At 56.0% G+C, this 25,599-nt stretch overlaps 2 protein-coding genes across 2 annotated transcripts in view; one reads left to right on the top strand and one right to left on the bottom strand.

Annotated features, from left to right (window-relative positions):
• LOC132817337 (uncharacterized) overlaps positions 1-6,793 on the bottom strand; it is a 39,518-nt gene extending 32,725 nt beyond the window's left edge. The window contains exons 1-4 of the mRNA XM_060827749.1: positions 6,452-6,793; positions 6,176-6,325; positions 5,472-6,065; positions 4,968-5,093 (exon numbers count right to left, since the gene is read on the bottom strand). Coding sequence (XP_060683732.1) covers positions 4,968-5,093; positions 5,472-6,065; positions 6,176-6,325; positions 6,452-6,793 — 1,212 coding nt within the window. The remainder of the gene's footprint in view (positions 1-4,967; positions 5,094-5,471; positions 6,066-6,175; positions 6,326-6,451) is intronic.
• A 9,330-nt stretch (positions 6,794-16,123) lies between these two features.
• The window catches only part of LOC132817326 (galectin-3-binding protein-like), a 28,005-nt gene continuing 18,529 nt past the window's right edge, over positions 16,124-25,599 (top strand). Inside the window, exons 1-3 of the mRNA XM_060827738.1 lie at positions 16,124-16,202; positions 16,261-16,452; positions 24,897-25,028. Coding sequence (XP_060683721.1) covers positions 16,124-16,202; positions 16,261-16,452; positions 24,897-25,028 — 403 coding nt within the window. The remainder of the gene's footprint in view (positions 16,203-16,260; positions 16,453-24,896; positions 25,029-25,599) is intronic.

Genomic DNA, 25,599 nt, shown 5'->3' with positions numbered 1-25,599 from the left:
TCTGAGAGCGAGGGAGGGAGTGAGGGTCTGAGAGCGAGGGAGGGAGTGAGGGTCTGAGTGAGAGGGAGGGTCTGAGTGAGAGGGAGTGAGGGAGGAAGTTAGGGTCTGAGTGAGTGAGGGAGGGAGGGATATGAGGATCTGAGTGTGAGTGAGGGAGGGAGTGAGATTCTGTGTGAGAGGTAGGGAGTGAGGCTCTGAGTGTGAGGGAGGGACTGAAGGTCTGAGTGAGATGGAGGGAGGAAGTGAGGGTCTGAGTGAGATGGAGGGAGTGAGGGGGGGAGTTAGGGAGTGAGAGGGAGGGAGGGAGGAGCATCTGAGGGAGTGAGATTCTGAGGGAGAGAGGGAGGGAGGTGAGGGTCTGAGTGAGAGGGAGGAATTGAGGGTCCGAGCGAATGAGGGAGGGAGGGATGTGAGGGTCTGAATGAAAGGGAGTGAGGAGGGAGGGAGTGAGGTTCTGATTTAGAGGGAGGGGGGTGAGGGAGGGAGTGAGGGTCTGAGTGAGATGGAGTGAGGAGGGAGGGAGTGAGGTTCTGATTTAGAGGGAGGGGGTGAGTGAGGGAGGGAGTGAGGGTCTAATGGAGAGAGGGTCTGAGTGAGAGGGTGGGAGTGGGGGAGGGATTAAGGGTTTGAGTGAATGAGGGAGGGAGGGATGTGAGGGTCTGAGTGAAAGGGAGTGAGGAGGGAGGGAGTGAGGTTTTGATTTAGAGGGAGGGAGTGAGGGTCTGCATGTGTGGGAGGGAGGGAGTGATGGAGTGAGGGTCGGAGTGAGGAGGGAGGGGAGTGAGGGTCTGAGTGAGACGGAGTGCGTGAGGGTGGGCGTGAGATGGAAGGAGTGAGGGAGAGTGAGGGTCTGATTTAGAGGGAGGGAGGGAGTGTGGGAGGGAGTGAGGGAGGGAGTGAATGTCTGAGTGTGAGGGAGGGAGTGAGGGTCTAAATGAGAGGGAGGGTGTGAGGGTCTGAGTGAAAGGGAGGGATTGAGGGAGTGATGGAGGGAGTGAGGGTCTGAGTGAGAGGGAGTGAGGGAGGGTCTGAGGGAGGGAATGAGGGTCTGAATGTGAGGGAGAGAGTGAGGGAGGGTCTGAGTGAGATGGAGGGAGGGAGTGATAGGGAGGGAGTGAGGGTCCGAGTGTGAGGGAGGGAGTGAGGGTCCGAGTGTGAGGGAGGGTCTGAGTGTGAGGGAGAGAGTGAGGGAGGGAGGGTGGGAGTGAGGGAGGGAGTGAGGGTCTGAGTGTGATGACAGTGTGAGTGTGAGTGATAGTGAGTGTGTGTGACAGTGTGAGTATTTGAGTACAAGTGACAGGGTGAGTGAGTGTGTGTGAGTGAGTGTGACTGACAGTGATAGTGAGAGTGACTGTGTGTGTGAGTGAGAGTGTGAGAGCTTGAGTGACAGTGATAGTGAGTGTGAGCGACTGTGTGTGTGTGAGTGTGACAGTGGGTGTGTGTGAGTGTGAGTGACAGTGATAGTGAGCGAGAGTGTGTGTGAGAGTGACAGTGGGTGAGTGTGTGACTGTGAGTGACAGTGATAGTGAGTGAGAGAGTGTGAGTGACAGTGTGTGTGTGTGAGTGACAGTGTGTGTGTGTGAGTGACAGTGGGTGTGTGTGAGTGACAGTGATAGTGAGCGAGAGTGTGTGTGTGTGTGAGTGACAGTGGGTGTGTGTGTGTGTGTGTGACGGTGTGTGAGTGTGAGTGACAGTGGGTGTGTGTGAGTGACAGTGGGTGTGTGTGAGTGACAGTGGGTGTGTGTGAGTGTGAGTGACAGTGGGTGTGTGTGAGTGTGAGTGACTGTGAGTGTGAGTGACAGTGATAGTGAGTGAGAGAGTGTGAGTGACAGTGTGAGTGCAAGTGACAGGGTGAGTGAGTGTGTGAGTGACAGTGTGATTGACAGTGTGAGTGTGAATGACAGTGTGTGAGTGACAGTGTGAGTGTGTGACAGTGTGTGAGTGTGTTTGACTGTGTGTGTGATGTGATTGACAGTGTGAATGCGAGTGAGTGTGATTGAGTGTGTGTGAGCATGAGTGACTGTGTGTGTGTGTGTGAATGACAGTGTGAGTGTGAGTGACTGTGTGTGTGTGTGTGTCTGAGCTTGAGTGACAGTGTGTGTGTGAGTGACAGTGTGTGTGTGATTGTGAGTGACTGTGTGTGAGTATGAGTGATGTGTCTGTGTGTATGAGTGAGTGTGTTTGTGTGTGAAATAGTGAGTGAGAGTGTGAGTGTCAGTGAATGAGAGTGAGTGTGTGTGATTGTGAGTGAGTGACAGTGTGAGTGTGAGTGAGTGACAGTATAAGTGTGTGACAGTGTGTGAGTATGTGAGAGCGTGAGTGACAATGATAGTGAGTGTGAGTGACATTGTGTGTGTGAGAGTGTGTGAGTGTGAGTGACACTGAGAGTTTGTGTGAGTGACAGCGTATGTGTGATAGTGAGTGACAGTGTGTGATAGTGAGTGTGAGTGAGATTGTGAGTGAGTGACAGTGTGTATGTGTGTGTGTGAGTGAGTGTGACTGACAGCGTGTGTGTGATTGTGAGTGAGAGTTTGAGAGTGTGAGTGACAGAGTGAGTGTGTGTGAGTGACAGTGTGTGTGTGCATGTGATTGTGAGTGTGTGTGACAGTGTGTGTGTGTGAGTGCGAGTGACGGTGAGTGAGTGTGCGTGACAGTGTGTTTGTGTGTGTGTGAGAGTGCGTGAGTGACAGTGATAGAGTGTGAATGACAGTCTGAGTGTGTGTGTCAGTGTGTGTGTGATTGTGTGAGTGATAGTGAATGTGAGTGACAGTGTGAGTGTGAGTGATATTGTGTCTGTGTGTGTGAGTGTGAGTGACAGTGTGAGAGTGTTAGTGAGTGTGATTGACAGTATGTGTATGAGTATGTGTGACAGTATGTGAGTGTGTTTGAGCGTCAGTGACAGCAATAGTGAGTGTGAGTGACTGTGTGAGTGTGAGTGGATGTGATTGACAGTGTGTGCGTGTGAGTGACAGCGTGTGTGTGTGTGTGTGTGTGAGTGTGAGTGACAGTGTGTGTTTGAGTGACAGTGTGTGTGTGCATGTGATTGTGAGTGTGTGTGAGTGTACGTGACTGTGTGTGTGTGAGACATTGTGTGTGTGTTTGTGTGAGTGACAGTGTGAGACAGTGTGAGTGGGTGTGAGTGTGACAGTTTGTGGGTGTGAGTGACAGTGTGTGTGTGAGCGTGAGTGACAGTGTGTGTGTGTGAGTGACAGCGTGTGTGTGATTGTGAGTGATAATGAGAGTGTGAGTGACAGTGTGTGACTGACATTGTGTGTGAGTGATATTGTGTATGTGTGTGTGAGTGACAGTGTGTGAGTCTGTGAGTATGAGTGACATTGTGTGTGTGTGACGTGTGTGTAAGAGTGTGTGAGTGTGAGTGATACTGTATGTGTGAGTGTGTGTGTGTGAGCGTGAGTGACAGTGATAGTGAATGTGAGTGACAGTGTGTGAGAGTGAGTGACTGTGTGCGTGCGAGTGACTGTGTGTGTGTGTGAGTGACATGGTGAGTGTGTGTCAGTGTGATTGACAGTGAGTGTGAGTGACAGTGTGTGAGCGTGAGCGTGACTGACAGTGATAGTGAGTGTGAGTGACAGTGTGAGTGTGTGTGTGTGTGAGACAGTGTGAGTGTATGATTGTGAGTGACATTGTGTGTTTGTGCGAGTGACAGTGTGTGAGTTCTAGATTAGATTAGATTACTACAGTGTGGAAACAGGCCCTTCGGCCCAACAAGTCCACACCGACCCACCGAAGCGTACCCCACCCATTCCCCTACATTTACCCTTACCTAACACTACAGGCAATTTAGCATGGCCAATTCACCTGACCCGCACATCTTTGGACTGTGGGAGGAAAACGGAGCACCCGGAGGAAACCCACGCAGACACAGGGAGAACGTGCAAACTCCACACAGTCAGTCGCCTGAGTCGGGAATTGAACCAGGTCTCTGGCGCTGTGAGGCAGCAGTGCTAACCACTGTGCCACCCTGTCATGTGAGTGTGAGTGTGATTGACAGCATGAGTGACAGTGATAGTGTGAGTCACTGTGTGTGTGTGAGTGACAGTGTGAAAGTGTGTGTGTGAGTGACAGTGTGTGTGAGTGACAGTGTGAGAGTGTGAGTGATAGTGTGAGTGACAGTGATAGTGAGTGTGAGTAACAGTGATAGTGAGTGAGTGACAGTGTGCAAGTGTGTGTGACAGTGATAGTGAGTGTGAGTAACAGTGATAGTGAGTGTGAGTGACAGTGTGTGAGTGAGTGTGAGTAACAGTGATAGTGAGTGTGAGTAACAGTGATAGTGAGTGTGTGTGACAGTGTGTGAGTGAGTGACAGTGTGAAAGTGTGTGAGAGTGAGTGTGAGTGAGTGATAGTGAGTGTGTGTGAGTGTGAGTGTGGGGGATGGTGCTCCCCCCACCTCTCTCTCTGTCACTTGCCCCCTTCTCCCTCCTGCACTCTCTCGCTCACTCTCTCCCACTTCCCCATCCCCTCAGTATTCCCCCCTCACACCGCGGCCTCGCTCTCTCCCTTCATCCCACCCCCACACACTCTCTCTCCCTCTCTCTCTCTCCCCACTCCTCTGTCTCTCTCACCGTCTCCCTCACCTCCCTCTCCCTCACCTCCCTCTCCCTCACGCTATCTCTCCCTCTCTCTGATTTAGATCATCCCTCCGTTCTCCCTCATGACGTTGATGGTTCTCCTGCCAGCTCTGGTTCGACTGATGCTTTCACCAGACCCCGATCACGGTACGCCCCGATCGCGGCACGCTCAAATCTGGCGTTCTAGAACCTGTGCCCAGGGATCTGATGCTCTGGGATCTGGAGCTCTGTGATCTGGTGCACTGGGGTCTGGTGCCCTGGGATGTGGTGCTCTAGAATCTGGTGCTCTGGGATCAGGTATCCTGTGATCTGGTGCCCAGGGATCAGGTACCCTGGGATCTGACACTCTGGGACCTGGCGCTATGGGATCTGGTTTACTGGAATCTGGTGCTGTGGGAACTGTTGTCCTGGGATCGGGTGCCTTGTGGTCTGATGCTCTAGGATCTGGTGCCCTGGGATCTGGTGCCCTGGTGACTGACGCTCTGGGACCTGGTGCTCTGGGATCTAGTTTATGGAATCTGGTGTCCTGGGATCGGGTGCCATGTGGTCTGATGCTCTGTGATCTGGTGTCCTGGGATATGGTGCTTTAGGATCTGGTGCTCTGGGATCTGGTGTCCTATGATCCTGTGCCCTGGGATCTGGTGCTATGTGGTGTGGCGCTCTGGGATCTGGTGCCCTATGACCTCGTTCTCAGTGATCTGGCACCGAGGGATCTGGTGCTCTGGGATCTGGTGCCCTGTGATCTGGCACCGAGGGATCTGGTGCCAAGGGATCTCATGCCCTGGGATCTGGTGCCCAGGGATCAGGTATCCTGCGATCTGGTGCCCTCAGATCTGGTGCTCTGAGATTTGACCTGTTGATGGTACGCTCCAATCACGGTACGCCCCGATCGCGGTACGCCCCGATCTGGCACCCTGTGATCTGATGCCCTAGGATCAGGTATCCTGTGATCTGGTGCCCAGGGATCTGGTACCCTGGGATATGGTGTTCTGGGATCTGGTGCCAAGGACACTGATGCTCTGGGATCTCGTGCCCTGGGAACTGGTTATCTGGGATCTGGTGCTCTGGGATCTGGTGATCAGGGATCTGATGCTCTGGGATCTGGCACACTGGGATCTGGCGTTCTGGGGTCTGGTGCCCTGGGGTCTGGCGCCCTGGGGTCTGGCACCGTGGGATCTGGAACCCTGGGATCTGGTGCTCTGGGAATTGGTACCCCGGGATCTGGTGCCCCGGGATCTGGTGCCCCGGGATCTGACACTCTGGGACCTGGTGCTCTGGGATCTGGTCTACTGGAATCTGGTGTCCAGGGATCTGGTGCTGTGGGATCTGTTGTCCTGGGATTGGGTGCCTTGTGGTCTGATGCTCTAGGATATGGTGCCATGTGGTCTGGTGCTCTGGGATCTGGCGCCCTATGACCTCATGCTCTGTGATCTGGGGCTCTGGGATCTGGCACCGAGGGATCTGGTGCTCTGGGATCTGGTGCCAAGGGATAAGGTATCCTGTGATCTGGTGCCCTTGGATCTGGTGCTCTGGGATTTGACCTGTTGGTGGTACACCCCGATCACGGTACGCCCCGATCACGGTACGCCCCAATCAGGGTACGCCCCGATCTGGTGCTCTGGGATCTGGTGCCCTGGGATCTGATGCTCTGGGATCAGGTATCCTGTGATCTGGTGCCCAGGGATCTGGTACCCTGGGATATGGTGTTCTGGGATCTGGTGCTCTGGGACCTGGTGCTCTGGGATCCGGTGCCAAAGAAACTGACGCTCTGGGATCTCGTGCCCTGGAATCTAGTTATCTGGGATCTGATGCTCTGGGATCTGATGCTCTGGGATCTGATGCTCTGGGATATGGTGCCCTGCGATCTGGTGTCCTGGGATCAGGTATCCTGTGATCTGGTGCCCAGGGATCTGGTGCCTAGGAATCTGATGCTCTGGGATCTGCTGCCCTGGGATGAGATATCCTGTGACCTGGTGCCCAGGGATCTGGTGCACTGGGACCTGGTGCTCTGGGATCTGGAGATTTGTGATCTGGTGCCCAGGGATCTGGTGCTCTGGAATCAGGTATCCTGTGATCTGGTGCCAGGGATCAGGTACCCTGGGATCTGGTGCCATGGGGTCTGGTGCCCAGGGATCTGGTGCTCTGGGATCTGTTGTCCTGGGATCTGGTGCCATGTGGTCTGATGTTCTGGGATCTGGTGCCATGGGGTCTGGTGCTCTGGGATCTGGTGTCCTATGATCTGGTGCTCTGGGATCTTGCAACCTGGGACCTGGTGCTCGAGAATCTGGTGCCCTAGGATCTGGTACACTGGGAACTGATGCCATGTGGTCTGGCGCTCTGGGATCTGGTGCCCTATGACCTCGTGCCCTGGGATCTGGTGCTCTGTGATCTGGCACAGAGGGATCTGGTGCTGAGGGATCTCATGCCCTGGGATCTGGCGATCTGGGATCTGGTGCCCACGGATCTGGTATCCTGCAATCTGGTGCCCTGGGATCTGGTGCTCCAGGATTTGACCTGTTGATGGTACGCCCCAATCGCGGTACGCCGCAATCGCGGTACGCCCCGATCACGGTATGCCCGAATCACGGTACGTCCCGATCACAGTACATTCCAAACACGGTACGCCCCAATCACAGTACGCCCCAATCTGCTGCCCAGGGATCTGGTACCATGGGATCTGGTGACACGGGATCTTGCATTCTGGGATCTGGCACTCTGGGATCTGGCGTCCTGGGATCTGGTGCCATGGGGTCTGATGCTCTGGGATCTGGTACCCTGGGATATGGTGTTCTGGGATCTGGTGCCAAGAGCATCAGACCACAAGGCACCCGATCCCAGGACAACATATCCCGCAGCACCAGATCCCAGGACACCAGATTCCAGTAAACCAGATCCCAGAGCGCCAGGTCCCAGAGTGTCATATCCCAGGGCACCAGATCCCGGGGTACCAAATCCAAAAGCACCAGATCCCAGGGTTCCAGATCCCAGAGCACCGGACCCCTGGGCGCCAGACCACATGGCACCAGATCCCAGGACAACAGATCCCGCAGCACCAGATCCCAGGACACCAGATTCCAGTAAACCAGATCCCAGAGCGCCAGGTCCCAGGGCACCAGATCCCAGAGCACCATATCCCAGGGCACCAGATCCCAGGGTACCAAATCCCAAAGCACCAGATCCCAGAGCGCCAGTTCATAGGGCACCAGATCCCAGTGCACCGGATCCCAGGGTACCAGGTGCCTGGGCACCAGATCACAGGATACCTGACCCCAGGGCAGCAAATCCCAGAGCATCAGATCCCTGATCACCAGATCCCAGAGCGCCAGATACCATGGTACCAGATCCCTGGGCACCAGATCCCAGGGTACCAGATCCCTGGGCACCAGATCCCAGAGCACCATATCCCAGGGCACCAGATCCCGGGGTACCAAATCCCAAAGCACCAGATCCCAGGGTTCCAGATCCCAGAGCACCGGACCCCAGAGCACCAGATCCCTGGGCGCCAGACCACATGGCACCAGATCCCAGGACAACAGATCCCGCAGCACCAGATCCCAGGACACCAGATTCCAGTAAACCAGATCCCAGAGCGCCAGGTCCCAGGGCACCAGATCCCAGAGCACCATATCCCAGGGCACCAGATCCCGGGGTACCAAATCCCAAAGCACCAGATCCCAGAGCGCCAGTTCATAGGGCACCAGATCCCAGTGCACCAGATCCCAGGGTACCAGGTGCCTGGGCACCAGATCACAGGATACCTGACCCCAGGGCAGCAAATCCCAGAGCATCAGATCCCTGATCACCAGATCCCAGAGCGCCAGATACCATGGTACCAGATCCCTGGGCACCAGATCCCAGGGTACCAGATCCCTGGGCACCAGATCCCAGGGTACCAGATCCTTGGGCACCAGATCCCAGGATACCAGATCCTTGGGCACCAGATTGCAGTATACCAGATCCCTCGGCACCAGATACGAGAGTTCCAGATCCCAGAGCTCTAGATCCCAGGGAACCAGATCCCAGAGCGCCAGATCCCAGGGTACCCGATCCTAAGGGGCCAGATCCCAGAGCATCAGACCCCATGGCACCAGCTCACAGAGCACCAGACCACATGACACCAGATCCCAGGGCACCAGATCCCAGAGTGCCAGATCCCGGGACACCAGATCCCAGAGCGTCAGATCCTAGGGCATCAGACCACAGGACACCAGATCCTAGAGTGTCAGATCCCAGGGCACCAGATCCCAGAGCACCAGATACCAAGGTACGAGATCCCAGGGCACCAGTTCTCAGAGCACCAGATCCCTCAGTGCCAGATCTCAGAGCATCAGACCACAAGGCACCAGATTCCAGTAAACCAGATCCCATAGCGCCAGGTCCCAGAGTGTCAGATCCCAGGGCACCAGATCCCAGAGCACCATATCCCAGGGCACCAGATCCCAGGGTTCCAGATCCCAGAGCACCAGATCCCTGGGCGCCAGACCACATGGCACCAGATCCCAGGACAACATATACCGCAGCACCAGATCCCAGGACACCAGATTCCAGTAAACCAGATCCCAGAGCGCCAGGTCCCGGAGTGTCAGATCCCAGGGCACCAGATTCCGGGGTACCAAATCCCAAAGCACCAGATCCCAGGGTTCCAGATCCCAGAGCACCAGATCCCAGAGTGCCAGATCCCTGTGTGCCAGTTCATAGGGCACAAGATCCCACAGCACCAGATCCCTGGACACCAGATTCCAGTAAACCAGGTCCCAGAGTGTCAGATCCCAGGGCACCAGATCCCGGGGTACCAAATCCAAAAGCACCAGATTCCAGTAAACCAGATTCCAGAGCACCAGATCCCTGGGCACCAGACCACATGGTACCAGATCCCAGGACAACAGATCCCGCAGCACCAGATCCCAGGACACCAGATTCCAGTAAACCAGATCCCAGAGCGCCAGGTCCCGGAGTGTCAGATCCCAGGGCACCAGATCCCAGAGCACCAGATCCCAGGGCACCAGATCCCGGGGTACCAAATCCCAGGGTTCCAGATCCCAGAGCGCCAGTTCATAGGGCACAAGATCCCAGAGCACCAGATCCCAGGGTGCCAGATCCCAGAACACCAGATCCCAGGGTACCAGATGCCTGGGCACCAGATCACAGGATACCTGATCCCAGGGCAGCAAATCTCAGAGCATCAGATCCCTGATCACCAGATCCCAGAGCGCCAGATACCATGGTACCAGATCCCTGGGCACCAGATTGCAGGATACCTGATCCCAGAGCGCCAGATCCCAGAGCGCCAGATCCCTGGGCACCAGATCCCAGGGTACCAGATCCTTGGGCACCAGATTGCAGTATACCAGATCCCTTGGCACCAGATACGAGAGTTCCAGATCCCAGAGCTCTAGATCCCAGGGAACCAGATCCCAGAGCGCCAGATCCCAGGGTACCCGATCCTAAGGGGCCAGATCCCAGAGCACGAGATCCCAGAGCATCAGACCCCATGGCACCAGCTCACAGAGCACCAGACCACATGACACCAGATCCCAGGGCACCAGATCCCAGAGTGCCAGATCCCGGGACACCAGATCCCGGGACACCAGATCCCAGAGCGTCAGATCCTAGGGCATCAGACCACAGGACACCAGATCCCAGAGTGCCAGATCCCAGGGCACCAGATCCCAAGGTACAAGATCCCAGGGCATCAGTTCTCAGAGCACCAGATCCCTCAGTGCCAGATCACAGAGCACCAGATCCCAAGGCACGAGGTCATAGGGCACCAGATCCCGGTAAACCAGGTCCCAGAGCGCCACATCCCAGGGTGCCTGATGGGGGCGTAGCCTGATTGGAATGTACCGTGATTGGAGCTGATTGCCATACTCCATGGCACCAGATCCCAGAGCAACAAACCCCATGGCACCAGATCCCAGAGCATCAGACCCCATGGCACCAGATCCTAGGACACCAGATCCCAGAGTGCCAGATCCCAGGACACCAGATCCCAGGGCACCAGATCGCAGGGTGCCAAATCGGGGCGTACCGTGATCGGGGCGTACCGTGATCAGGGCGTACTGTGAACGGGGCGTACCGTGAATGGAGCATACCTGATCCCAGAGCACCAGATCCCTGGGCACCAGATTGCAGGATACCCGATCCCAGAGCGCCAGATCCCAGGGCACCAGATCCCATGGTACCACATCCTTGGGCACCAGATTGCAGTATACCTGATCCCAGGGAACCAGATCCCAGAGCGCCAGATCCCAGAGTCGCAGTTCATAGGGCACCAGGTCCCGGAGCACCAGATCCCAGAGCATCAGACCCCATGGCACCAGACCACATGACACCAGATCCCAGAGTGCCAGATCCCGGGACACCAGATCCCAGAGCGTCAGATCCTAGGGCATCAGGCCACAGGACACCAGATCCCAGTGTGCCAGATCCCAGTGTGCCAGATCCCTGGGCACCAGATCTGGTACCCTGGGATCTGACGCTCTGGGATATGGTGCTCTAGGATCTGGTGCCGTGGGGTCTGGTGCCCTGGGTCTGGTCCTCTGGGATCTGGCATTCTGGGATTTGGTGCCCTGGGATCTGGTGCCCTGTGATCTGGAGCACTGGGATCTGGCACTCTGGGATCTGGCACTCTGGTGCCCAGGGAACAGGTATCCTGCGATCTGGGATCTGATGCCCTATGACCTCGGGCTCTGCGATCTGGGGCTCTGTGATCTGGCACCGAGGGATCTGGTGATCTGGGATCCGGTGCCCTGGGGTCTGGTGCCTTGGGATTTGACTTGTTGATGGTACGCTCCAATCAGGGTATGCTCCAATCTGGCACCCTGGGGTCTGGTGCTGAGGGATCTCATGCCCTGGGATCTGGTGCTCTGAGATCCGGTGCCCTGGGAAATTGTGCTCTAGGATCTGGTGCCCCAGGATCTGGCGCATTGGGATCTGGTGCCCTGCGGTCTGGTGCTCTGAGATCTGGCGCCCAGGGATCTGGCATTCTGGGATCTGGTGCCCTGGGAAATTGTGCTCTGGGTTCTGGCGCTCTGGGATCTGGTGCTCTGAGATCCCAGGGCACCAGTCCTCAGAGCACCAGATCCCTCAGTGCCAGATCACAGAGCCCCAGATCACGGAGCACCAGATCCCAGAGCGCCAGACCAAATGGCACCAGATCCAAAAGCATCAGATCCCAGAGTGCCAGACCTCAGGGTGCCAGATCCCAGACCACTAGATCCCAGGGTATCAGGTCCTAGAGCGCCAGATCCCAGAGCACCAGATCCCAGGGCACCAGATCATAGGACACCAGATCCCAGAGCGCCTGACCCCATGGCACCAGATCCCAGAGCATCTGACCACATGGCACCCGATCCCAGGACGACAGATTCCAGAGTGCCAGATCATATCCCAGGGTGACAGATTGGGGCGTACCGTGATCGGAGCATACCGTGATCGGGACACCAGATCCCAGAGTGTCAGATCCTAGGGCATCAGACCACAGGACACCAGATCCCAGGGCACCAGACCCCAGAGCGCAAGATCACAGAGTGCCAGATCCCATTGTACCAGATCCCTGGGCACCAGATCCCAGAGCACCAGATCTGGCACCCTGGGATCTGACGCTCTGGGATATGGTGCTCTGGGATGTGGTGCCATGGGGTCTGGTGTCCTGTGATCTGGCGCCCTGGGATCTGGTGTCCTGGGATCTGACGCTCTGGGATCTGGTGCCATGGGGTCTGGTGCCCTGGGATCTGACTCTAGGATCTGGTGCCCTGGGATCTGGTGTCCTGTGATATGGTGCCCTGGGATCTGGTGTCATGTGATCTGGTGCTCTGTGATCTGGTGCCATGGGGTTTGATGCTCTGGGATCTGGTGCCCCGGGATCTGGTGTCCTGTGATATGGTGCCCTGGGATCTGGTGTCATGTGACCTGGCACTCTGGGATCTGATGCCCCAGGATCTGGTGTCATGTGATCTGGTGCCCTGGGATCTGACGCCCTGGGGTCTGGTGTCCTATGATATGGTGCCCTGGGATCTGGCGCTCTGGGATCTGGCACTCTGGGATCTGGTGTCCTGTGATCTGGCGCTCAGTGATCTGGTGCTCTGGGATCTGGTACCCTGGGATCTGGTGTCCCGGGATCTGATGCTCTGGTGTCCTGTGATATGGTGCCCTGGGATCTGGTGTCCTGGGATCTGGTGCTGTGTGATCTGGTGCCATGGGGTCTGGTGCTCTGGGATCTGGTGCTCTGGGATCTGGTGCTCTGGGATCTAGTGCCCTGGGATCTGGCGCTCTGGGATCTGGTGTCCTGCGGTCTGATGCCCTGAGATCTGACGCATTCAGATCTGGTGCTCTGGGATCGGTTGCCCCAGGATCTGGCACACTGGGATCTGGTGTCATGTGATCTGGTGCCATAGGGTCTGATGCTCTGGGATCTGGTGTCTTGGGATCTGGTGCTCTGGGATCTGGTGCCCTATGAACTGGCGCTCTGGGATTTGGTGCTCTGGGATCTGGTTCCCTGGGATCTAGAGCTCTGGGATATGATGTTCTGGGTTCTGGAACTCTGGTATCTGGCGCTGAGGGATCTGGTGCTCTGGTATCAGGTGCCCTGGGATCAGGTATACTACAATCTGGTGCCCGAGGATCTGGTACCATGGGATCTGGTGCCCTGGGATCTGGCACACTGGGATCTGATGCCCTGGGATCTGACACTCTGGGATCTAGTGCCCCGGGATCTGGCACTTTGGGATCTGGTGTCCTGGGATCTGGTGCTCTGTGATCTGGTGCCATGGGGTCTGATGCTCTGGGATCTTGTGCCCTATGAACCGGTGCCCTGGGATCTGGCCCCTTGTGATCTGGTACCCTGGTATCTGGAGCTCTAGGATCTGGTGCCCTGGGATCTGGTGCTCTGGGATCTGGTGCCGAGGGATATCATGCCCTGCGATCTGGCGTTCTGGGATCTGGCGCCCTGGAATCTGGCGATCTGGGATCAGGTGCCCTGGGGTCTGGTGCCCTGGGATCTGGTGCCCTGGGATTTGACCTGTTGATGGTACGCTCCAATCTGGCGCCCTGGGAAATTTTGCTCTGGGATCTGGTGCCCTGGGGTCTGGTGCTCTTGGAACTGGCGCTCTGGGAACTGGCGCTCTGGGAACTGGCGCCGCGGATCTCGCACATTGGGATCTGGTGCGCTGGGGTCTGGCGCTCTGGGATTTTGTGCTCTGGGATCTGGTGCTCTGGAATATGGCACTCTGGGATCTGGCATTCTGGGATCTTGTGCTCTGGGATCTGGTGTCCTGTGATCTGGTGCCATGGGGTCTGGTGCCATGGGGTCTGGCGCCTTGGGGTCTGGCGCCCTGGGATTTGGTGCCTTGGGATCTGGTATTCTGGGTACTGGCGCCCTGGGATCTGGTGCCCTATGGACTGGTGTTCTGGGATCGGGCCCCTTGGGATCTGGTGCTCTGGGATCTGATGTTCTGGGATCTGGAACTCTGGTATCTGGCGCCGAAGGATCTGGTGCTCTGGTAACAGGTGCCCTGGGATCAGGTATCCTGCAATCTGGTGCCCAGGGATCTGGTGCTCTGGGATCAGGTATCCTGCAATCTGGTGCCCAGGGATCTGGTGCTCTGGGATCTGGTGTCCTGGAATCTGGTGCCCTGGGATCTGATGTTCTGGGATTGGGTGCCCTGGGATCTGGTGTCCAGGGATCTGGCACTCTGGGATCTGGCGTCCTGGGGTCTGATGCCCTGGGATCTGACGCTCTGTGATCTGGTGTCATGAGGTCTGATGCTCTGGGATCTGGTGCTCTGAGATCTGGTGCCCTATGAACTTGTGCTCTGGGATCTGCCTCCTTGGGATCTGGTGCCCTGGGATCTATAGCTCTGGGATCTGATGCTCTCATATCTGGTGCCGAGGGATCTGGTGTCCTGGGATCAGGTATACTGCAATCTGGTGCCCAAGGATCTGGTACCATGGGATTTGGAGCTCTAGGATCTGGTGCCCTGGGATCTGGCGCTCTGGGATCAGGTATCTTGCGATCTGGTACCCTGGGATCTGGTGCCCTGGGATCAGGTATCCTGTGATCTGGTGCACAGGGAACTGGAACCCTGGCATCTGGTGCCCTGGGATCTGGTGCCCAGGGATCTGATGCTCTGGGATCTGGTTCCCTGGGATCAGTTATCCTGTGATCGGTTGCCCAGGGATCTAGTACACTGGGATCTGGTGCTCTGGGATCATGTACCTTGGGATCTGGTGCTCTCAGATCTGGTGTCCTGTGATCTGTAGCCCTGGGATCTGGTGTCATGTGATCTGGTGCCATGGGGTCTGATGCTCTGGGATCTGGTGTGTTGGGATCTGGTGCTGTGGGATCTGGTGCCCTATGAACTGGTGCTCTGGGATCTGGCTCCTTGGGATCTAGAGCTCTGGGATCTGATGTTCTGGGATCTGGAACTCTGGTATCTGGCACCGAGGGATCTGGTGCCCTGGGATCAGGTATCCTGCAATCTGGTGCCCAGGGATCTGGTACCCTGGGATCTGATGCTATGGGATCTGGTGATATGGAATCTGGTGCGATGGGGTTTGGTGCTCTGGGATCTCGTGCCCTGGGATCTGGTTCTCTGGGAAATTTCACTCTGGGTTCTGGTGCTCTAGATTCTGGTGCTCTGGGATCTGGTGCCCCGGGATCTGATGCCCTGGGATCTGGCGCTCTGGGATCTGGTGTCCTGGGATCTGGTGCTCTGTGATCTGGTGCCATGGGGTCTGATGCTCTGGGATCTGGTGATATGGAATCTGGTGCGATGGGGTTTGGTGCTCTGGGATCTCGTGCCCTGGGATCTGGTTCTCTGGGATCCGGTGCCCTGGGAAATTTCACTCTGGGTTCTGGTGCTCTAGATTCTGGTGCTCTGGGATCTGGTGCCCCGGGATCTGATGCCCTGGGATCTGATGCTCTGGGATCTGGCGCTCTGGGATCTGGTGTCCTGGGATCTGGTGCTCTGTGATCTGGTGCCATGGGGTCTGATGCTCTGGGATCTGGTGTCTTGGGATCTGGTGCCCTATGAACTGGTGCTCTGGTTCCCTGGGATCTAGAATTCTGGGATCTGATGTTCTGGGATCTGGAACTCTGGTATATGGTGCCGAGGGAACAGGTGTACTGCAATCTGGTACCCAAGGATCTGGTACTATGGGAACTGGTGCCCTGGGATCTGGAGCTCTGGATCTGGCACTCTGGGATCTGGCACTGTGGGATCTGTTGTTCTGGGATCTGGCACCCTGGGATCTGGTGATCAGGGATCTTATGCTCTGGGATCTGCTGCACTGGGATCAGGTATCCTGTGATCTGGTGCCCAGGGATATGGTACCCTGGGCTGAAAATGTGTTGCTGGTTAAAGCACAGCAGGTTAGGCAGCATCTGGTGCCCTGGGATCAGGTATCCTGTGATCTGGTGCACAGTGATCTGGTACCCTGGGATGTGACACACTGGGATCTGGTGCTCTGGGATCGGGTGCTCTGGGATCTGGTGTCCTGGGATCTGATGCTCTGGAAGCTGGTGCCCTGGGATCATGTACCTTGGGATCTGGTGCTCTGGGATCTGTTACCCTGTGATCTGCTGCCCGAGGATCTGGTGCTCTGGGATCTGGCGCTCGGGGATCTGGCGCCTGGGGATCTGGGATCTGACCTGTTGTCTTTCTTGCCCTAGGAGTGGATTACGGAGAGTTGCGTCTGAGCGGTGGGCGATTACCCAGTGAGGGTCGGGTGGAGATTTATTACAATGGGGAATGGGGTACAGTCTGTGATGATAACTGGGATATCGCTGATGCTCACGTGGTGTGTCGCAGTCTGGGATACATCAATGCAACCGAAGCTACCATCGGAGGCATCTTCGGATCAGGTACATCATCGGGTGTGGGAGGGGGGGGGAGGGGGGAGGGGGTCAGGACGCAGGGGATTCCAAACAACAATTCATTCTATACTTCAACACCCATCCTGTGTTGCTGGTTAAAGCACAGCAGGTCAGGCAGCATCCAAGGAACAGGAAATTCGACGTTTCGAGCATAAGCCCTTCATCAGGAATAAGAGAGAGAGAGCCAAGCAGGCCAAGATAAAAGGTAGGGAGGAGGGACTTGGGGGAGGGGCAATGGAGGTGTGATAGGTGGAAGGAGGTCAAGGTGAGGGTGATAGGCCGGAGTGGGGTGGGGCGGAGAGGTCAGGAAGAGGATTGCAGGTTAGGAGGGCGGTGCTGAGTTGAGGGAACCGACTGAGACAAGGTGGGGGGAGGGGAAATGAGGAAGCTGGAGAAATCTGAGTTCATCCCTTGTGGTTGGAGGGTTCCCAGGCGGAAGATGAGGCGCTGCTCCTCCAGCCGTCGTGTTGTTATGTTCTGCCGGTGGAGGAGTCCAAGGACCTGCATGTCCTCGGTGGAGTGGGAGGGAGAGTTAAAGTGCTGAGCCACGGGGTGGTTGGGTTGGTTGGTCCGGGCGTCCCAGAGGTGTTCTCTGAAGCATTCTGCAAGTAGGCGGCCCGTCTCCCCAATATAGAGGAGGCCACATCGGGTGCAGCGGATGCAATAGATGATGTGTGTGGAGGTACAGGTGAATTTGTGGCGGATATGGAAGGATCCCTTGGGGCCTTGGAGGGAAGTGAGGGGGGAGGTGTGAGCGCAAGTTTTACATTTCCTGCGGTTGCAGGGGAAGGTGCCGGGGGTGGAGGTTGGGTTGGTGGGGGGTGTGGACCTGACGAGGGAGTCCACAGCTACCTGGACTACACCTCCTCCCACCCTGCCCCTGTAAAAGCTCCATCCCATATTCCCAATTCCTTCGTCTCTGCCGCATCTGCTCCCAGGAGGACCAGTTCCAACACCGCACAGCCCAGATGGCCTCCTTCTTCAAGGACCGCAGATTCCCCCAGACGTGATCGATGATGCCCTCCACCGCATCTCCTCCACTTCCCGTTCCTCCGCCCTTGAGCCCACTTGCAAAACTTGCGCCCACACCTCCTCCCTCACTTCCCTCCAAGGCCCCAAGGGATCCTTCCATATCCACCACAAATTCACCTGTACCTCCACACACATCATCTATTGCATCCGCTGCACCCGATGTGGCCTCCTCTATATTGGGGAGACAGGCCATCTACTTGCAGAATGTTTCAGGGAACACCTCTGGGACTCCCAGACCAACCAACCCAACCACCCCGTGGCTCAACACTTTAACTCTCCCTCCCACTCCACTGAAGACATGCAGGTCCTTGGACTCCTCCATCGCCAGAACATAACAACACGACGGTTGGAGGAAGAGCGCCTCATCTTCCGCCTGGGAACCCTCCGACCACAAGGGATGAACTCAGATTTCTCCAGTTTCCTCATTTCCCCTCCCCCCACCTTGTCTCAGTCGGTTCCCTCAACTCAGCACCGCCCTCCTAACCTGCAATCCTCTTCCTGACCTCTCCGCCCCCACCTCACTCCGGCCTATCACCCTCACCTTGACCTCCTTCCACCTATCCCACCTCCATCGCCCCTCCCCCAAGTCCCTCCTCCCTACCTTTTATCTTAGCCTGCCGGGCACCCTCTCCTCATTCCTGATGAAGGGCTCTGGCCCGAAACGTCGAATTTCCTGTTCCTTGGATGCTGCCTGACCTGCTGTGCTTTAACCAGCAACACATTTTCAATAACACCCACCACCCCCCTGACCAAACAACACACACCACCCCCCTGACCAATCAACACCCACCACCCCACGACCAATCAACACCCACCACCCCCCTGACCAATCAACACCCACCACCCCACGACCAAACAACACACACCACCCCCTTGACCAATCAACACCCACCACCCCCTGACCAATCAAACTCCAACACTCCCTGACCAATCTACCCCCTCCCCGACCAATCAACACCCATCCTCCCCACCGACCAACCAACACCCACCACCCTCCTGACCAATCAACACCCACCCTCCCACTGACCAATCAACACCCACCACCCTCCTGACCAATCAACACCCACCATCCCCTTTGACCCAACAAAGCCACACCCACTCTCGAACGAGTATCAAACCCAGACCCACCCACTCACCTTTCCCCTGTAACCCTGCACCCCTCCCCGGGACTAACCTACACATCCCTGAACACTACGGGCAATTTAGCATGGCCAATTCACCTGACCCGCACATCTTTGGACTGTGGGGGGAAACCGGAGCACCCGGAGGAAACCCACGCAGACACGGGGAGAACGTGCAAACTCCACACAGTCAGTCGCCTGAGGCGGGAGTTGAACCTGTGCCACCATGCCGCCCACGGCAGCGATATGGCGAGATGAGATCGGCAAGGGGTGTCTTCATTAAAACACGTCAGGCCGAGCCCTGTCAGAATAGCGAGAGACGAGGGGGGACCAGTTTCCCCAGGTGCAGAGCTCAGTTACTGGTTCAGAGGGACAGGACAGAACCATTCTCACTCTGGAAGTGTCACCGAGAGAATGTAGAGAACCACCAGGAGACGCAGAGAGTTCTTCAAGAAATAGGTCTTTTATTTGCAAACAAAAAAACATGAGACTGAGAAAGCAGGTTCTCGAATTTCCCCGAACCTCAGAGTCTGTGGATTTTCACACCTTGTTTAATCGTGTTCCTGTGAGCTGATCAACATGTCCACCTAGATTAATCAGAGTCCCTCACTCCAGCTCCACAATAAACCAGGGATGTTAGTTCCCATTCTGTCTTTAGCCGTACATTCTACTTCATGTTATTCGAATGTCCCAGTTAGAGATTTATTGCTAACTCTGCTACAGTGATCTTCCATCCCAGACTAACCTGTCATGAGAGATATTTAGCTATTCCATCTATTACAATAGTCTCCTGAGTCAGGTGGACTCTACTAACTATTAATTAGATATTTTAATGTCATGTCCCAAATATTTATGGTTCCAATGCTGTCAGAATAACACTTAACACAGAAACCTGCTTTATTACTTGTGTTATCTCATCTCGCTATAGTGACCTTTCAGCTTGACCTTACTCTGCTAATTGGTGTTAGAGCGTTGTTTTGGAGAGGAATAAGACGGTGTTATTTTCTGGGTCTGTAGATTGTGAAGGAGCAAAAATGGCCTTTGCAGTGAGATGTACTTCTTGTCAGATGTGGGAGTTTAAAGAGAGTTTAAGGGTTTCTGAGGATTATATCTGCCATAAATGCTGCTGGATGCAAATCTTATCAGATCGAGTGGATCAATTGGAGAGACAGACAGAAGCGATGAGGAATTTTCAACAGCAACAGTATGTGATGGATGGCAGTTATAGGAAGGGGGGAAGTCTCAGGTACAGTCACATAGATGGGTTAACTCCAGGAAGGGTAAGCAAGGTGGGCACTTAGGGCAGGAGTCTTTTGTGGATGTACCCATTTCAAACAGGTCTGCTGTTTTGGAAAATGTAGGGGGTGATGGATTCTCAGGGGAACGTAGCATGAACAGTCAAGTTTCTGGTGTTTAGACTGGCTCTAATGCAACAAGGGGTGCATCAGCTTCCAAGAGATCAACTGTGTTAGGGGACTCTCTAGTCCGAGGTACAGACAGACGTTTCTGTGGCCAGCAGAGAAAAAGCAGAATGGTGTGTTGTTTCCCTGGTGCCAGGATCAAGGATGTCTCAGAGAGGGTGCAGAATGTTCTCACGGGGGAGAGGGGCCAGCAGGAGGTCATTGTCCACATTGGAACCAATGACATAGGAAGGGAAAAGGTTGAGACTCTGAAGGGAGATTACAGAGAGTTAGGCAGGAATTTAAAAGGAGGTCCTCAAGGGTAGTAATATCTGGATTACTCCCAGTGCGACAAGCTAGTGAGGGCAGGAATAGGAGGATAGAGCAGATGAATGCACGTCTGAGGAGCTGGTGTATGGGAGAAGGATTCACATTTTTGGATCATTGGAATCTCTTTTGGGGTGGAAGTGACCTGTACAAGAAGGACGGATTGCACCTAAATTGGAAGGGGACTAATATACTGGCAGGGAAATTTACTAGGACTGCTTGGGAGGATTTAAATTAGTAAGGTGGGGGGTGGGGGTGTGGGACCCAAGGAGATAGTGAGGAAAGAGATCAATCTGAGACTGGTACAGCTGAGAACAGAAGTGAGTCAAACAGCCAGGGCAGGCAGGGACAAGGTAGGACTAATAAATTAAACTGCATTTATTTCAATGCAAGGGGCCTAACAGGGAAGGCAGATGAACTCAGGGCATGGTTAGGAACATGGGACTGGGATATCATAGCAATTACAGAAACATGGCTCAGGGATGGGCAGGACTGGCAGCTTAATGTTCCAGGATACAAATGCTACAGGAAGGATAGAAAGGGAGGTAAGAGAGGAGGGGGAGTGGCATTTTTGATAAGGGATAGCATTACAGCTGTGCTGAGGGAGGATATTCCTGGAAATACATCCAGGGAAGTTATTTGGGTGGAACTGAGAAATAAAACAGGGATGATCACCTTATTGGTATTGTATTATAGACCCCCAATAGTCAGAGGGAAATTGAGAAACAGATTTGTAAGGAGATCTCAGCTATCTGTAAGAATAATAGGGTGGCTATGGTCGGGGGATTTAACTTTCCAAACACAGACCGGGACTGCCATAGTGTTAAAGGTTTAGATGGAGAGGAATTTGTTAAGTGTGTATGAGACAATGTTCTGATTCAGTATGTGGATGTACCTACTAGAGAAGGTGCAAAACTTGACCTCCTCTTGGGAAATAAGGCAGGGCAGGTGACTGAGGTGTCAGTGGGGGAGCACTTTGGGGCCAGCGACCATAATTCTATTCAATTTAAAATAGTGATGGAAAAGGATAGACCAGATCTAAAAGTTGAAGTTCTAAATTGGAGAAAGGCCAATTTTGACGGTATTAGGTAAGAACTTTGAAAGCTGATTGGAGGCAGATGTTCGCAGGTAAAGGGACGGCTGGAAAATGGGAAGCCTTCAGAAATGAGATAACAAGAATCCAGAGAAAGTATATTCCTGTCAGGGTGAAAGGGAAGGCTGGTAGGTATAGGGAATGCTGGATGACTAAAGAAATTGAGGGTTTGGTTAAGAAAAAGAAGGAAGCATATGTCAGGTACAGACAGGATAGATCGAGTGAATCCTTAGAAGAGTATAAAGGAAGTAGGAGTATACTTAAGAGGGAAATCAGGAGGGCAACTGGGACCTGAGATAGCTTTGGCAAATAGGGTTAAGGAGAATCCAAAGGGTTTTTACAAATATATGAAGGACAAAAGGGTAACTAGGGAGAGTCTTCCCAATGTAGAGGAGACCGCATCGGGAGCAATGGATACAATAAATGATATTAGTGGATGTGCAGGTAAAACTCTGATGGATGTGGAAGGCTCCTTTAGGGCCTTGGATAGAGGTGAGGGAGGAGGTGTAGGCACAGGTTTTACAGTTCCTGCAGTGGCAGGGGAAGGTGCCAGGATGGGAGGGTGGGTCGTAGGGGGGGGGCGTGGACCTGACCAGGTAGTCACGGAGGGAACGGTCTTTGTGGAAGGCGGAAAGGGGTGGGGAGGGAAATATATCCCTGGTGGTGGGGTCTGTTTGGAGGTGGCGGAAATGTCGGCAGATGATTTGGTTTATGCGAAGGTTGGTAGGGTGGAAGGTGAGCACCAGGGGCGTTCTGTCCTTGTTACGGTTGGAGGGGTGGGGTCTGAGGGCGGAGGTGCGGGATGTGGACGAGATGCGTTGGAGGGCACCTTTAACCACGTGGGAAGGGAAATTGTGGTCTCTAAAGAAGGAGGCCATCTGGTGTGTTCTGTGGTGGAACTGGTCCTCCTGGGAGCAGATACGGCGGAGGCGGAGGAATTGGGAATACGGGATGGCATTTTTGCAGGAGGTAGGGTGGGAAGAGGTGTAATCCCGGTAGCTGTGGGAGTCGGTGGGTTTGTAAAAAATGTCAGTGTCAAGTCGGTCGTCATTAATGGAGATGGAGAGGTCAGGAAGGGGAGGGAGGTGTCAGAGATGGTCCAGGTAAATTTAAGGTCAGGTTGGCATGTGTTGATGAAGTTGATGAATTGCTCAACCTCCTCACGGGAGCACGAGATGGCGCCAATGCAGTCATCAATGTAGCGGAGGAAGAGGTGGGGAGTGGTGCCGGTGTAATTACGGAAGATCGACTGTTCTACGTAGCCAACAAAGAGACAGGCATAGCTGGGGCCCATACGTGTGCCCATGGTTACCCCTTCGGTCTGGAGGGAGTGGGAGTATTCAAAGGAGAAATTGTTACGGGTGAAGACCAGTTCGGCCAAACGAATGAGAGTGTTGGGGGAAGGGTACTGTTGGGGACGTCTGGAGAGGAAAAAACAGAGGGCTTGGAGGCCCTGGTCATGGCAGATGGAGGTGTAGAGGGATTGGATATCCATGGTGAAGATGAGGCGTTGGGGGCCGTGGAAACAGAAGTCTTGGAGGAGGTGGAGGGCGTGGGTGATGTCTCGAATGTATGTGGGAGCGATCGATGATGTCACTTCCGCCCCTCACAATTCCTCATGCACCACACATGACATCACTTCCGCGCCTCACATCATCACTGACATCACCACGCTCAGTGACCTCTGCCCCCACCAACGCCACTCACCCACATTCTGCTGACCCACCCCACCCCCACAGACCCCACTGTCACCATCCCCACTCCCCAGGACCCTGAGGCAGACACTAACCCCAGACACTGACCCAGACACAGACTCAGACACTGACCCAGGATACTGACCCCAGACACTGACCCCGGACACTGACCCCGACACTGACCCCGGACACTGACCCCGGACACTGACCCCGGACACTGACCCCGGACACTGACCCCGACACTGACCCCGGACACTGACCCCGGACACTGACCCCGACACTGACCCCGGACACTGACCCCGGACACTGTCCCCGGACACTGACCCCAGACACTGACCCCGGACACTGACACTGACCCCGACACTGACCCCGGACACTGTCCCCGGACACTGACCCCGACACTGACCCCGGACACTGACCCCGGACACTGACCCCGGACACTGACCCCGACACTGACCCCGGACACTGACCCCGGACACTGTCCCCGGACACTGACCCCGGACACTGACACTGACCCCGACACTGACCCCGGACACTGTCCCCGGACACTGACCCCGGACACTGACCCCAGACACTGACCCCGGACACAGAGCCCGGTCACTGTCCCCGGACACTGACCCCGGACACTGACCCCGGACACTGACCCCGACACTGACCCCAGACACTGACCCCGGACACTGACACTGACCCCGGACACTGACCCGGACACTGACCCCGACACTGACCTCGGACACTGACCCCGGACACAGAGCCCAGTCACTGTCCCCGGACACTGACCCCGGACACTGACCCCGGACACTGACCCCGGACACTGACCCGGACACTGACCCCGGACACTGACCCCGGACACGGACCCCGACACTGACCCCGGACACTGACCCCGGACACTGACCCCGGACACAGACCCCGGACACTGACCCGGACACTACCCCGGACACTGTCCCCGGACACTGACCCCGGACACTGACCCCGGACACTGACCCCGGACACTGACCCCGGACACTGACCCGGACACTGACCCCGGACACTGACCCCGGACACAGACCCCGGACACTGACCCGGACACTACCCCGGACACTGTCCCCGGACACTGACCCCGGACACTGACCCCGGACACTGACCCCGGACACTGACCCCGGACACTGACCCGGACACTGACCCCGGACACTGACCCCGACACTGACCCAGACACTGACACTGACCCGGACACTGACCCCGGACACTGACCCAGACACTGACCCCGGACACTGACCCCGGACACTGACACTGACCCAGACACTGACCCTGGGGTGGGATGGTTTGCAGTGTCTGGTGCCAAGATGTTCTCGTGTTGCTGCCTCCCTCTGTCCAGGATGACCTCTGGATCCCTGTCCACTCTGCGTCCAGTGATGACCCCCTCCTCCAGAGTTCCCGCACTGGGAATGGTGTGGTCTGCCCTGGGCTAGTCCGGCTCCATGTTGGGATTTGAACAAAGGTGTGGGTACAGGTGATGCCAGTCAGTGGGAGGAATGGGGCCAGACTACACCCTGATGGAGTCTGTGCTGAGTGAGGGGAGGGGTGGGGGGGGCGGGGTTTACTGAGGTAGACCACGGGAACACCTCCCTATCCCAGACTCGGAGAGAATCAAAGCCTGGAAATGTTCATCACCGGCAGTCCCCTCCCTCTGCCCCCTCACTCAGCACCATTCCCGGGAGTGGGATAGGGCGGTGTCCCTGGAATGAGGAGGAGGAGGGGTGTAAGTGCTGTCTGTTTCCCCTCCCCCCAGGGTCCGGCTCCATCCTCCTGGACGATGTCCACTGCTCTGGGTATGAATCATCTCTCACACAGTGTCAGAGCGAAGGCTGGAGAATTCACAACTGTCAGCACTCAGAGGACGCAGGAGTTCGCTGTGACCCACGTCAGTGAGGGGGGGGGCAGTGAGGGGGGGGCGGGGGGGTCAGTGAGGGGAGGGGGGGTCAGTGAGGGGGGGGTCAGTGAGGGGGAGGGGAGGGGGGTCAGTGAGGGGCGGAGGGGGGGTCAGTGAGGGGGAGGGGAGGGGGCAGTGAGGGGGGAGGGGGTCAGTGAGGGGGGGCAGTGTGGGGGTGGGCAGTGAGGGGGAGGGGAGGGGGGTCAGTGAGGGGGGAGGGGGGGTCAGTGAGGGGGAGGGGGCAGTGAGGGGGGAGGGGGTCAGTGAGGGGGGCAGTGTGGGGGTGGGCAGTGTGGGGGGTGCAGTGTGGGGGGTCAGTGTGGGGGGGGCAGTGAGTGGGGAGTCAGTGAGGGGGTGGGATCAGTGAGGGGGGTCAGTGTGGGGGGGGTGTCTGTGGGGATGGTGTCTGTGTCAGGGGGTGTCTGTGTGGGAGGAGGGTGTCTCTGTGAGGGAGGGTGTCTGTATGGGTGGGGGGTGACTGTGGGTGGGGGGTGTCTGTGAGTGGGGGGTGACTGTGGGTGGGGAATATCTGTGTGGGTGGGGGTGTGTGGTGGGGTGTGGG

This window comes from Hemiscyllium ocellatum, chromosome 1, assembly GCF_020745735.1.
Source record: "Hemiscyllium ocellatum isolate sHemOce1 chromosome 1, sHemOce1.pat.X.cur, whole genome shotgun sequence".
Taxonomy (NCBI): Eukaryota; Metazoa; Chordata; class Chondrichthyes; order Orectolobiformes; family Hemiscylliidae; genus Hemiscyllium; species Hemiscyllium ocellatum.
Note: the sequence above shows the minus strand (reverse complement) of the source record. Positions and strands in the feature narration are given on the sequence as shown.